The 12,777-nt window shown below is 46.7% G+C and overlaps 2 protein-coding genes across 3 annotated transcripts; one reads left to right on the forward strand and one right to left on the reverse strand.

The window, feature by feature from the left end:
- The first annotated feature begins 1,711 nt into the window (after positions 1-1,711).
- On the forward strand, positions 1,712-4,211 carry MIS12 (MIS12 kinetochore complex component). 2 transcript variants are annotated; one of them, XM_081843686.1, is made up of 2 exons: positions 1,712-1,824; positions 2,738-4,211. In XM_081843686.1, exon 2 carries the CDS (start codon positions 2,775-2,777, stop codon positions 3,390-3,392), a length of 618 nt encoding a protein of 205 aa, XP_081699812.1. In that variant the 5' UTR covers positions 1,712-1,824; positions 2,738-2,774; the 3' UTR covers positions 3,393-4,211. The 2 variants fall into 2 exon arrangements, with proteins under 2 accessions (XP_081699812.1, XP_081699811.1); XM_081843685.1 differs by having other exon boundaries at positions 1,725-1,890.
- Positions 4,212-5,442: 1,231 nt separating this feature from the next.
- On the reverse strand, positions 5,443-12,273 carry RPAIN (RPA interacting protein). Its single transcript, XM_081843656.1, has 7 exons — positions 11,924-12,273; positions 10,804-11,001; positions 9,409-9,454; positions 9,203-9,317; positions 8,935-8,998; positions 7,895-8,029; positions 5,443-7,625 (listed from the first exon to the last, which is right to left on the reverse strand). The coding sequence occupies exons 1-7, from the start codon at positions 11,999-12,001 to the stop codon at positions 7,596-7,598; spliced, it is 666 nt and encodes a 221-aa protein (XP_081699782.1). The 5' UTR covers positions 12,002-12,273; the 3' UTR covers positions 5,443-7,595.
- Between the last annotated feature and the right edge of the window lie 504 nt (positions 12,274-12,777).

A 12,777-nucleotide genomic window follows, 5' to 3' on the forward strand; every position in this document is an offset into this window, starting at 1 on the left:
GGTTGAAAAAGGCTGCGAGTCTAAGCCTAAGGAACACACTTGATTCTTGTTGCGGGGATATCAGTGGTAGCTCAGTGGCAGTATCTGCTTCGCGTGGAGAGCCGCTGCCAGTCAGTGCAGACAATACTGAGCTATAGATGACCCGACGGTTTGACTCCCTGTATGGCAGCTTCCTGTTATGTTCCCATGCCTCAGTGGAGTCCGCGGTTTCTGAGGAAGAAGAGCCCACTGGCCTTTGTTGCAGTTGGAGGGGACTTTGGGCTGGAAGTCCACCTCCCCTCAGTCAACACACCGAAGGGTTGTCAAAGTTCCTCTTTCAGCCCATTGACGCCAAGAGTGAACAGCCCTGCAGGGTTGGCCTAAGCTCAACTTCAGCTCCATGCGACGGACAGCTGACAACCACGGGCAACACTGCAAGGATGTTGTAAATTAACTCAGCCCAATCCCTAATCTGCAGCATAGATCAGCAACTGTAGGGATGGCAGCTAGTGCTACCAAATGCAGCAGTTCTTTCCAAGAATATCAGGACAAAAGGAATGAGGAGGTGCGAGGGGAACCAAGACAGTTTTATTAACAAACAAACATACAAAGCATAACATAAAATATACCCAACAGGGGCCACCCAATCTCCCCTTCAGCTGCCCGGAGCTCCAGGTAGAGCAGCAGGAGAAAGGCCCCGACCGTTGGTCTCCCAGCATCAGGGCCTTTGATCTGGGCAGAAGCTCCCCAGCCCCTCCCACCTATGGCTTTTATAGCCTGCCTTGATGTAATCAAGTGCACCTGGCATTAGGTAAAGGTAAAGGTACCCTTGACCATTAGGTCCAGTTGTGACCGACTCTGGGGTTGCGGTGCTCATCTCGCTCTACTGGTCGAGGGAGCCGGCGTACAGCTTCCGGGTCATGTGGCCAGCATGACCAAGCCGCTTCTGGCAAACCAGAGCAGCGCACAGAAACGCTGTTTACCTTCCCGCTGGAGCGGTACCTATTTATCTACTTGCACTTTGACGTGCTTTCGAACTGCTAGGTTGGCAGGAGCAGGGACCGAGCAACGGGAGCTTACCCCGTCGCGGGGATTCGAACCGCAAGTCCTAGGCAAGTCCTAGGCTCTGTGGTTTAACCCACAGCGCCACCCATGTCCCTTGCACCTGGCATTACTCAGGATTAATACAGAGCGGCTGAGTGTCTTCCACTACCTGCAGCCGGCATCCAGCCAGCACTTGCAACACAGAAGAAACTCCCGACAGGTGTGTAAAACACAAGAATCCAACTGGGTATGTTAAAGATAAAGGGACATGCCACCTAACTCCTCGAAATACAATTGTTTTCTGCATTTCCACTACACAGCTCTGTAGGGATGGCAACCCCTTCAGCTGGACCTCTCCCCTCTGCAACTGCAGATTCGTTAGATTAGATTATTAGATTATTATTCTATTATATATTATTCTATTATTTAATTTCTGGTTGGCAGCGGTTCTCTCAGCCTCACCCCAGTCTGCAACCTGCAATAGGGATGCTTACACCGCATGGCTGCTAGCCACGACGGTTCCTTCTTCCTAGGTCGCAAAAAGTATACCAATGAAACGATCCCCTCTTGACCTTTTCATTGCTCCGTGTTCGCCATCACGGCGGCTTACTGGAAGCCACGGTGTCGCTCTTGCCTGCCCCCATCTCTATGATCGGATCTGGGAAGGAGGGCGTGGGAGGAGCGGTGGGCGGGGCCGAGGAGGTGAAAGGCTAAAAAGTGGCGGGAAGCAAAGAGGCTTCCAGGTCGGTGCGGCACCGGAGAGGCTGCCGTGGTTGTGGGTTCGAATCCCCGCTTGGAAAGGTAAAAAGACCTGAACTCGGGTCAGGAGCTCCAGATCTCGAAACGGGAACTTGCCCCAACTGTCTGGTACTGTATTTCTATAGGAAATAATTATGGATTCAATCACAGACATAACTATGTGTTTTAATCCTGCTTTTTAAAAAAAATTAAAAGTTTCTTCTAGACTGTATCTTTGTTTTTTGCTGGTTTAAATGAGTTTGCTGCTGTTGTAAGTAGCTTTGAGATTATTTTGCTTAAAAACAGTGACTAATAAATTTAATTAACAATAATGGTTAAATGCCATTCTCCCAGACTGAACGTTTTCTCAGTTTATCTTTAGCACTGCAGCCTTTGAGGGGCTTGTAAACACCAGTAAAAATATTATAAAGTTACTGCTAACCTGGATTACACTTTAGTGGGTGAAATCTAAACCAGCAAGACCATAAACTCACAGTAGCAGCTAACACATATATTTATATGTATACATTGAAGCATAGTGAACAACACAAGAATGCAGGAGTAAGATGAATAGAAACGTCTTAGCAAGCAGATGTTTAGATCATATTTTGTTCACAGGACACTCTCTCCCCACTGCATCCCTCTTCCCTCATGAAATTGTCGTTGTTTTTCTAAAAATTCACCCCTGGACCTCTTTCTCCGAGGTTTACCATGTTGTGTCATGTCAGAATGTAGGAAATTACGGTAGGAAATAAACAACTATTTGACTTTTAGAAGATATCTGAAAGGAAGTTTTTAATGTTTGATGTTTTACTGTAGTATTATAATTGCTGCAAGCAATAATAATAAAAATAGCTCCCTTTGCTGAGCTATAATAATAATAATAGCTAACAGGCAGTATCTGGTTTTGCCAATGGGGTCGTCCAGTATTTTTTTTACCTCTTATAACACTGTCCTTTTTTTTTCTATTTCACAGACTTCCATGCTGTGTTTGTGTAGCTAGTTTTGCAAAAATGTCGGTAAATCCCATGGCCTATGAGGCCCAGTTCTTTGGCTTTACTCCTCAAACGTTCATGTTGCGGATATATGTAGCCTTCCAGGACCACCTTGCTCACATAATGCTTGTGGTGGAGGACACTATTCTGAATAAATTGGAGTGCATCCGTCCCAATAAGCTCACGCCTTCCCTAATCCGGAGGAGCACAGAGCAGTTCTTCTCTTTAATGAAGAAGATTTTCAACAACCTCTTTGGCAAAATGGAAGACACCCTTCTGAAAACGGTGTTGAGCATCCCCCCAAATGTTTTGCTTCCAGAAGACAAAGGCCAAGAGGAATTCCGCTACACTCCAGAACAGTTTCAGGAGCTCCAGGATGAGATTGACCAGCTGGAACAACAACTCAAGGCCGAAAGCGCAGCTGAACAGGCTCTTCTAGCGGAGCTGGAAGAGCAAAAGATTGTCCAAGCGCACCTTGAAGGGATCCTCCAGTGGTTTGATGGCCTTGAATGCGTAGGCAGAGAAGAGGGGGTCGGCAACCTGAAAGAAAGCTTTTCCGCCTTGACAAAAACAACTGTCAAACTCCAGAGTGTCGTGCAGGAGGTAGAAGAGAAAATGAACAAGCTGAAGAAGTGATTGTGTAAAGGTGGGGATGGAGAACCTTCAAATGTTCTTGAACTCTATCGCTCCCATCAGACCCAGCATAGCCAATGGTCTGGTGGAGCCTGTAGTCTGGCCACATGTTCCTCACCCCTAGTGGCAAATAAAATGGGATCCATTGGATCAGTGTTGCTGTTCTGCCTTAAAAGTATGACAAGAAGCTTTTTGCATCTGCAGATGGCCTCGTGGTCCCACTTGCTAGCTGTTGGTCAAAACTGGGCAGCTACTGTCTTGTGACACATCTATTCTCACCCACACACCTTTCATGAAGAGCTCTATGATAGGAGCAACCCTGCCATGGACACTACTCCCCAATATATTGCAGGACCTCTTCTGGGGAGGAATTGCTCCTTCAGGCAGCTGGAATCTACAGGGTGGTCCAAAAGTAGCTATACTGCTTTAGAATCCACTTTCTTTCTTCTTGACTGTTCGTTGATTCACCTGTATACCTACTTCTGTAGATCAACTTTTGGGCCACCTTGTATGTATGCAGAACTATATAATTACACTCTTAACTCTGAAACTTTTAAGAATGGGCACATTTTTCTTTGTGTGTCTCCTGTCTTTCAGACCCCTGCCCTCATAGTTTATAATTTTACCTTGTTATTTATAAGCTGCTTCTTGGCTAGCGTAGGGTAAAAATGTTTTCAGCTCTTAGCTGCGCCAATACCTTTATTTAGTTTCTCAAGTGTGCTTATCCACAATGTCCCTTCAAGTGATGTGTGTTTTCCAGCAATGCTTTGAACTGGAAAACTGTTAAACTTGCATTGCAAAATTTCCAGCTTTAAATATAAATATTCAGGGTGTTTGGTTTGGTTTACCGAATACACATAAACAAACGAATCACTTTGAAACAGCCATGGCTGCCTTTATTGTGTCGGTTTATTGCTGATGAACTTATGAAATGGGATGTTTTCCAATGAAAAGTAAACCCTGGAGGTTTTCATATTGGAAAACATTCCACCCTGTGGCACTGCCCACCTTCAAGGACTGTTAGACAGTGGAACAGACTCCCACAAGAGGTAGTGGGCTCTTCTTCCTTAGAGGTTTTTAAGCAGAGGTTGGGTGGCCATCTTTTGTGTATGATCTAGCTGAGATTCCTGCATTGCAGGGAAATGGACTACATCAGGCGTAGGCAAACTTGGCCCTCCAGATGTTTTGTGACTACAATTCTCATCATCCCTGACCACTGATCCGGTTAGCTAGGGATGATGAGAATTGTAGTCCCAAAAATTCTGGAGGACCAAGTTTGTCTATGCCTGGACTAGATGACCCACGGGATCCCTTCCAACTCTGATTCTTTGCTTGTGTGATAGGTGACTAGTGAGCTGAACACTTGCTTACACCTGTGGTACATCTAGCTCAGTGCTGTCTAGCACATATGGGAAGCCCTATAGAACAAGAAACAGGAGGGAAAAGAACAGCACTTGGGGAGCAAGCTGGTAACCTGGAAGAGGAAAAAACCAAAGGAAAGGATTTCAGGATTGTCCACAATGACAGGTAGCAGCTCTCCAGGGTTTCAGCCCTCACTTCCCAGCTCCAATTGGGGATTTCAGGGATTAAATCTGAGACCTTCCTGCTACTGCTGTCACTGTAATTACTCCTGGTGTGCTCTGGTCCATGGGATCACAAAGAGTCAGACATGACTAAACAGCAACAAACAGTGCCTAGGATTGTGGCTAAGGAATATACAGTGGTACCTTGGGTTAAGTACTGAATTCGTTCCGGAGGTCCGTTCTTAACCTGAAACTGTTCTTAACCTGAAGCACCACTTTAGCTAATGGGGCCTCCCGCTGCCGCTGCGCTGCCGGAGCACGATTTCTGTTCTCATCCTAAAGCAAAGTTCTTAACCCAAGGTACTATTTCTGGGTTAGCGGAGTCTGTAACCTGAAGCGTATGTAACCTAAGGTACCACTGTATCATGCTTTTAGAGTGTGTGAGTGTGTGTGTCCAAATAAAACTACCAACAATTTCCTTTGCATTTCAAGTTATAAACAACAGTGGAATCCCATCTATGCAAAGATGATTATCTTTTCATTGTCCTTTTTAATACAAGAATACTGGAGGTGGAGAATAACACTGATGCAATGCTGAAGCATTGCTGAGTTTATAAATGTAGACAAACAAACATTTTCAGACCATAGGAAGTTGTACTACACAACCAAAGGGTTGCCTGCTCCTTTAATTGGGGTTGAAATCTCACCCAAAGCTTCAAAATTTCCATGTATTGTCAAAACAGCCTGTAATCGGTGGCAGATGCTTTTATTACACGTTTTATATTTGTTATTAGTAACCTTGTCACTTAAGCCACAAATCAGAAACACAAACAACGCAATAAAATAGCAAAGCAAATTAAATAAAGCAGAAGCACAAAAAGGGATACAATAATCTCAGAAAGGTAAAAAACAACACAATAGTGTTCAAATTGCTGTTGGAGCAGAGCTGTCTGCAAGCTCAGCCTGCAGTCCTCAGTTTGGCCCAACCCACCTGGCCTACACATGGTGTCACAGAAGTTATCAGGCATGGGCTGCTGTACACCTTGGCTGAAAGCAGGGAGAGCAGGCACATCCCATTTTGCAAGCTGTATCCCACAGGAGGTGGAGGAGAAAAAGACTGACCTGCTGGCCTGATCCAGTTCCCCACCCCTAGAGCGGAGACTAAGGCCACACTCTCCCCATACATTTAAAGCACTGTGATACAACTTTATAAACAGTCACAGCATCTCCCAAGGAATCCTGGGAGCTGTAGTTTGTTTAATGGGTGACAAGAGTTGTTAGGAAGCCCCCAGTCCCGTCACAGAGCTACCGTTCTCTGAGTGGTTGAACCACCAATCCCTCTTCACAGGGAACCCTGGGAATTGTAGGTCTGGAAGTGGGGATACAGGGGTCCCCTAACAACTCTGAGCACCCTTAAATTCTTTGGGGGAAGCCATATCATAGCACTTTTAAGAGTATTTTGTGACTGGATTGCCACATATGCTAGGGGTGTGCCATACCTAGAGATTTTCTTCCACACTTAATAGCTTTTGCTTCATGCTTTTGTAGACACCAGTAAGCAATCAATTCTTTTGTTTAAACGCTGATGGTGATCCAAATTTCCCCACTGAAACACCCAGAATAAAAACATTTGATCTTTCCCAACCCGTATTAGGGTTTTTAATCTACGTTTATACCACAGCCACCCTAACCATCCTCAGATATTGGGTGAGTTCATCCTCCTTTTTCTCTGAGTGTCCTCTGGTGATACCAAAAAATTCAACACCCCCCCCCCCGCCCCCCGCAACTCTTGAACTATTGGTTCACTGGTGTTTCTTCTGCTTGAAGCAGGCCTCTCAATGGAAAACTCACTGCAAAATTGCTTTCTTGGATGGTCTGAAGGCTTTCTTGCATCTCTCAGGTCCAAGTATACTTGCACTTGTATGCTGGGACACTTGATATGAAAAGGAATAAACAGTAGTACATACTGTAAAAGCTCTTGCTTTCAAAAATGCTGGACATTAGAGAGTTTGTAGTGCAAATAGTGTACTAAAGACCTTCAGATACTTTTCAGTTGTTGCAAATGCCAGTTTTGGAATTTTGTTTAGTGGTTCCCTGAATGACAAGAGGAGGCAATACTGCTTGTTTTAATTCAAGATTAGTCTGGTTCCTTCAGAGAAAACTGAATGGTGACAGCTGCAGTCCAATTTTATTCGCAAAGAATTATTAAAAGGTTGTATGTGACATGAGTCTGCTTAGAGGGGGGTTCTGACACTTCAACCCAGTGGGTTTTCATGATCTGATGTCATCCTACCTTCCTTTCAGTGAACATTGCACTTTTTAAGCAGGCAAAAGATGCACTATGAGTAACACTCCCTGCTCTGATAGCAGGATCAGTAAAATCTAGATAAACATTTCAAAGTAGCTGCACCCACTTAACGTCACAAAACAGGAAAACAAAATATCCCATTTGTTCCATGTGCAACAAGACCCACCCTCTCTCAACACTGAAAGGTATTTTTGTTCAACCGAGAACCACCATAAACAACATGCATCAAGGAATCAGTAAAAGGTACTTTTTGACATTATGTACATTTGTGTGTATTAAACCCACACGTAGATAAGACACTTCTCAGAAGGGGACGGCGGGGAAAGACGCGAGAGTTCTCTGCTTTCCTGGAAAGTGCTGCAAATGGAGCCTCGGCTACAAAATAACTGTCCACGAATCGCAAACCTAAGAACACAAAAAGAAAGATAACAATTGCCTGCCATGTGCAGTTTCTTCACACTGTGCAGCGCTATGGAGATCAAAAGACTTCTTTCATTACTTCCCATCAACTGGCAGCGCTATGGGGGCTACATCCAGGGATATTCCCTGCGCTTCTCCCAAACAAGGACAAGGGCCTTCTCAGTCCTAGTCCTGACATGCTAACCACTACACCACACTGCCTCTCCAGCGGGCGGGCACATCCCACTATTGCTGTCACAAAATGAGGCTCTTACCTGACAGCTCATGAGGAGATGTGCTTCACCTTCCGCCCAGCTGGTTACAGCAAATTCAGGCCAGCACTGACAGCGGCGGCCGTGTTCCGTCACGCTGTCTTCCAGCGAGGAGCAGAGCTTCTCCTTGGTCATCCCCTTACAGAGAGAAGGAATCAAACCCTTTTGGTGGAGCAGGCAGCCCAGTCCTCCCCATTCCACACATGTACACCTTGCTTGCCAACCGCTTCCCTTCTCCGTGGCAGGGTCTGGCGCTGTGGTCTAAACCACTGAGCCTCTTGGGCTTTGCTGATCAGAAGGTTGGTGGTTCAAATCCCCGTGACGCAGTGAGCTAAGTTGCTCTGTCCCAGCTCCTGCCAACCTAGCAGCTCAAAAGCATGCCAGTGCTAGTAGATAGATATTGCTGCGGCGGGAAGGTAAACGGCGCCTCCGTGCGCTCTGGCACTCGTCACGGTGTTCTGTTGCACCAGAAGCGGTTTAGTCATGCTGGCCACATGACCCGGAAAGCTGTCTGTGGACAAACGCCGGCTCCCTGGGCCTGAAAAGCGAGATGAGCGCCGCAACCCCATAGTCACCTTTCGACTGGACTTAATCGTCCAGGGGTCCCACCCTAGGACCCTGAAGTGAAAAGTGGGTAATAAAGCACAACAATAACTTTACAAAATTAATAGTGAAATCCAGCCCGGGAAAGCTGCTCAGCTGTTTAACTCAATGGGCCTTTTCTGCTGTGTCTTCTCATTTACTACAATTCCCACCATCCCTGACCACTGGTCTTGCTAGCGAGGGATGATGGGAGTTGTAGTCCAAAAACAGCTGGACACCCAAGTTTGGGAAACACTGTTCTAAAGGCCTTTAGCCCTTAACCACCTGCGGCCTTAACCACCTGTGGCCTGTGACCTGTGGGTGGGATATTTCTGATGCATTTTTCTGCCCCCTTGGTTTTAACATACCCAGACCTTTTGCATACAAATCTGGTGCACTCTGCTGCTGAGCCATGTTCCTTTACCCCAAACGGCGCAAATGATTTTTGAGCACCTGCTCACCTGCGTGCTGATGGAAAGCCCACACGGACACATGACCGAGTGACTCATCACACAGAGATTATTCCTAAGAAGAACACAGCCATGAATTAATGCAAGGTGGAGAAGCGATCAGTGGTGAAACTTCAACAGGGATGAATTCCTTTTTGTTTCCTTTATTAAGTCTTACGCTGGCGAACTTCGGCCACCTGCTAGCTATTTCTCCACATCATCTAACTGGGATGAGGCAGAGGAAAGGCCTGACCTAAAGCATTGTATGTGTTCGTCTCACCTTCTGCAAACCGGGCAGATGACCTTGCGCTCTGCATCCAAGCCGTCCAGGATAGCATTCAGGCACTCCTCGTCAAAGCGCAGGCTTTGTTCGTACTCTTCCACGGCCAGCTGTTCTGCAAGGGAGAAACCCCCATCCCCTGCGTCACAGGCTGTGCCAACACAAATTAAAGCCGCGGCTATCAGAATCAAAAGAGAATCAAGTACCTTGCAAGATCAGCTCCTCCTGGATTTCCTCCAAGACATCCAGCATCTAAAGGGAACCGCACAGTAAGCTGGTATTAGCGCCACAGAATAAAAACAGACTTCACTTGCCAGCAGGAGGACAATATGGATAGAGCCAGTCTAGCCTCTCTAGGAAGGGAGCTCCAAAATATGGGAGCTGCCACCGAGAAGGCCCTACCCCAAAATATCTCAGAGCCCAAGCACGTTTGGTGGAAGAATACAGTCTTTCTGATAGCCTAGACCTAAGCTGTACAGTGGTACCTTGGTTGTCGAACTTAATCCGTTCCGGGAGTCTGTTTGACTCCCAGAACCGTTCGAAGACCAAGGCGCGGCTTCTGATTGGCTGCAGGAGCTTCCTGCACTCAATCATAAGCTGCGTTGGACATTCGACTTCCAAAAAACGTTCGCAAACCAGAACACCAACTTCCGGGTTTGCTGCGTTCAGTTGCCGATTCGTTCGACAACTAAGCCGTTTGACAACCAAAGTACCACTGTATAAGGCTTCATAGGCCTAAACCAGAACTTTGAATTATTATTAATAATAGTTAAATTTGTATACAGCCAGAGGGATGCCAGCTCTCTAAGTTACAAGGGTTGCCAGCCTTTTTAGGCTCATGGGCACATTTGGATTGAACCGCTACTGCAGGTACCCTTTGGGCATTTTTAAGTGCTGTTTGGGCATTTCTCACCTTTCACCCCTGCGATCTGGGTAGAAGGCAGATCCACTAGAATTAATCTGAGCCTTGAGAAGGACATAGAGCTGAAAGAGGAAGTGCGAAAGAGTGCCGCTCTTCCAACTTCCTCCTTCGGCTCTATGTACTTTCTGAGGGAACGAAAGATCACCTCTCTGGTCGCCAAGGGTACTTCATGTGCCCGTGAGGTGTGTGTGCACTCAGAAACCTTGTGGGCACCAGGACATTATGCTGACAATCCACACACACACTGTTGAGATTTGCATTCCACCTTAAGGAGTAGGTGTGAGGAACTGTTGCGAGTCACATGTCTGTTTACATTCCAGCACAGTTTGCTGGGAACTTCCGTTGTGTGTATTGCTTTTGCTTTTCCCTGTCTCTCTGATAGGATGAAGAGAGAGAGAGAGAGACGACATGTTTCCTTGTCCTGATTTATGATTAATAAATCTGTAGTTGTAGTATGCTTTCACAAGCCTCATGCCTATTCTCTGTGTGCAGTTCGATCTGCTGATAGTGTGCCCTGGCTTTGAAGCAGAGGCCGATGGGTCTTCGCAGCGGACGGCTGGAAGGAGACAGCCCAGCTGGGGCTAGCCAGCTGGCCTTGCAACCCTCTGCATGTTGACACCCCCCCCCCGCAATATGGACAGCCTCCCACAAAGAACATAGTACAGTAGCTGCTTCTTACCGCAGTGACCTGAGGGGAAGTTTCTTGTTTCCTGGGGAAGGGCAGCTGGAAATCCAGAGGCTGCAGAGCCTGCCATTCCATTTCCATCACTTCCTGGACCAAGAGGGCTTTGCTCGCTTGACGCGCTGTGTCTTCTCCCACATGGCGGTATCTGTCCAAGAGCCTGGCACGGCTGCTCTTCAGCCTCTCCACGCAGCGCTGGAGTGAAGTGAACAGAGAGATAAAGACTCGCAATGGAGACACCAGCATGGCAAAACCATTTCTCTGACTTTTCCCCACAATCCCCTACCCAGGAAGATGAAATGCTTTCTGAACAATTATTTTTTTTCTTCTAAGATTCACCTGCTATGACTACAGGGATGTAGGTTTTCAATATTCTTGGAATAGTTGGGGGGAGAGGGGGAGAAAAGTGTTCTTCAAAGTGTCTTGGTTTGAGAACTTTGCCTCGGTCTAAGAACGGAATCTGAATGGTGGAAGGGCACTGGCAGCAGTAGGCCTCATTAGGGAAAGCACACCTCTGTTTAAGAATGGTTTCAGTTTAAGAACGGACTTCCGGAAAAGATTAAGTTCGTAAACCGAGGTACCACTGTAAATAATCTTAGCAGCTGCAGCTTGCATGAAAAGCTTCCCTCATTGACGCAGTTCCTAAATGTGCACAAGCCCCTTTTCTCCTTCCCCAGTCAGGCACGGATACTATGGAACTACCCTCTTGCAGAGCATAGACAAGCAAGCACCCACAACACCAACGCAGTTCAGGGATCTTATAAAAACACATGGTTTGTGAGCAGTGCCGTCACAGCTAGTAGCCATCAACAGCCGCCGCCTGTTGATTGAATTTGTCCAATCCTCTTTTAAAAGCCATCCAAGGTGGTGGCCATCGCTCCCTTCTTGTGGGAGGGAGTTTAGGTATATGCTCGGTCCCTAGGGGTTGGGCTCCTACGGAAACGGCCATCCATGTAGGACGGCGCCTTTAGCAACGCGCAGAGCCGGGAGGGCTCCTTGAAATGTATCCAGTCATGGAACGTTCGCAATAGTCATGGAACGTTCGCAGTAGTCATGGAACGTTCGCAGTCGCCGCGTTCCACGGGAGTTTCGGGCGGACCCCGCACCGCCGTCTTACCTGCCTGAAGGTCTCCTTCCAAGGCGGGGTCCGGGCGCCCTTGTAAAGAGCCTGGTGCCGCTGAACCTGTCCCTCCATCCCCTTCGCGAAGCACGAGACCCGGACCCGGCAGCTGCGTTTACACGGCAGACTTTACCGCCTTCCTTTAACCGCCCTCCACTCGCCCAAGGCACCCTGGGAAATGGAGTTCGGCAAAGGACTCCGGTGCATGCTGGGAAACGTCTCGCACCTTGCATCTTGAGGGATCAGTCAGGCACTTGATGGGAATTGTAGTCCGGAAGGAAGACGTTCTCGTCGTTCAAACGTCCCTTCCCGGGTTTTGGCGGTGGGAGGAGGAAGAAGGCGAAGTAAACAAGCCAAACCTCTTAAAGACAAGGAGATGGGAATGTAAGAGTGATAAAGCAATAAAGTGCGTGAGGGGAGGGTGGGAATCAATGTTACGAAAGAAGTGTGACCAAAGCAATAAAGAAAAATGAAAGTGTGGTATACAATATTTCTAATACCGTGCGGAAGAATATTGTCGTCAAACGGTAGAGATACATTGATAAAACAAGGATGATAAAAATCTAAAATGATCGAACAAAAAACTGAAATGCCATTGTGGCTGAACAATTATAGAAAATGTTAGAATGATGAAGCACAAAAGAAAGAAAGAAAGAAAGATTAGTTAGGCAACAACAGAAGAGAACGTTTGGAATGATAAGACACATGAATGTAGCACTCCCTATCTCTACGTGTAACAAACACAATATTCGCAAAAAGCAAAAAAGATACTAAATTAATAGATGAAATTCTGGAGATCTTTCCCCGCTTTTTTCGCCCCGCCTAGAAAATAGAAAATATTGCCAAGATTT

This window comes from Podarcis erhardii (genome assembly GCF_964252035.2).
Source record: "Podarcis erhardii genome assembly, chromosome: 16".
Lineage (NCBI taxonomy): Eukaryota > Metazoa > Chordata > Lepidosauria > Squamata > Lacertidae > Podarcis > Podarcis erhardii.

Coding starts and splice junctions, on each gene's coding strand:
- RPAIN (XM_081843656.1), bottom strand. CDS start 12,001: ATGGAGGGACAGGTTCAGCGGCACCAGGCTCTTTACAAGGGCGCCCGG. Junction 9,318..9,408: donor GGAGGAGCTGATCTTGCAAG/GTACTTGATTCT, acceptor TCTCCCTTGCAG/AACAGCTGGCCGTGGAAGAG. Junction 8,030..8,934: donor GGCTTTCCATCAGCACGCAG/GTGAGCAGGTGC, acceptor TCTCTCTGTAAG/GGGATGACCAAGGAGAAGCT.
- MIS12 (XM_081843686.1), top strand. CDS start 2,775: ATGTCGGTAAATCCCATGGCCTATGAGGCCCAGTTCTTTGGCTTTACT.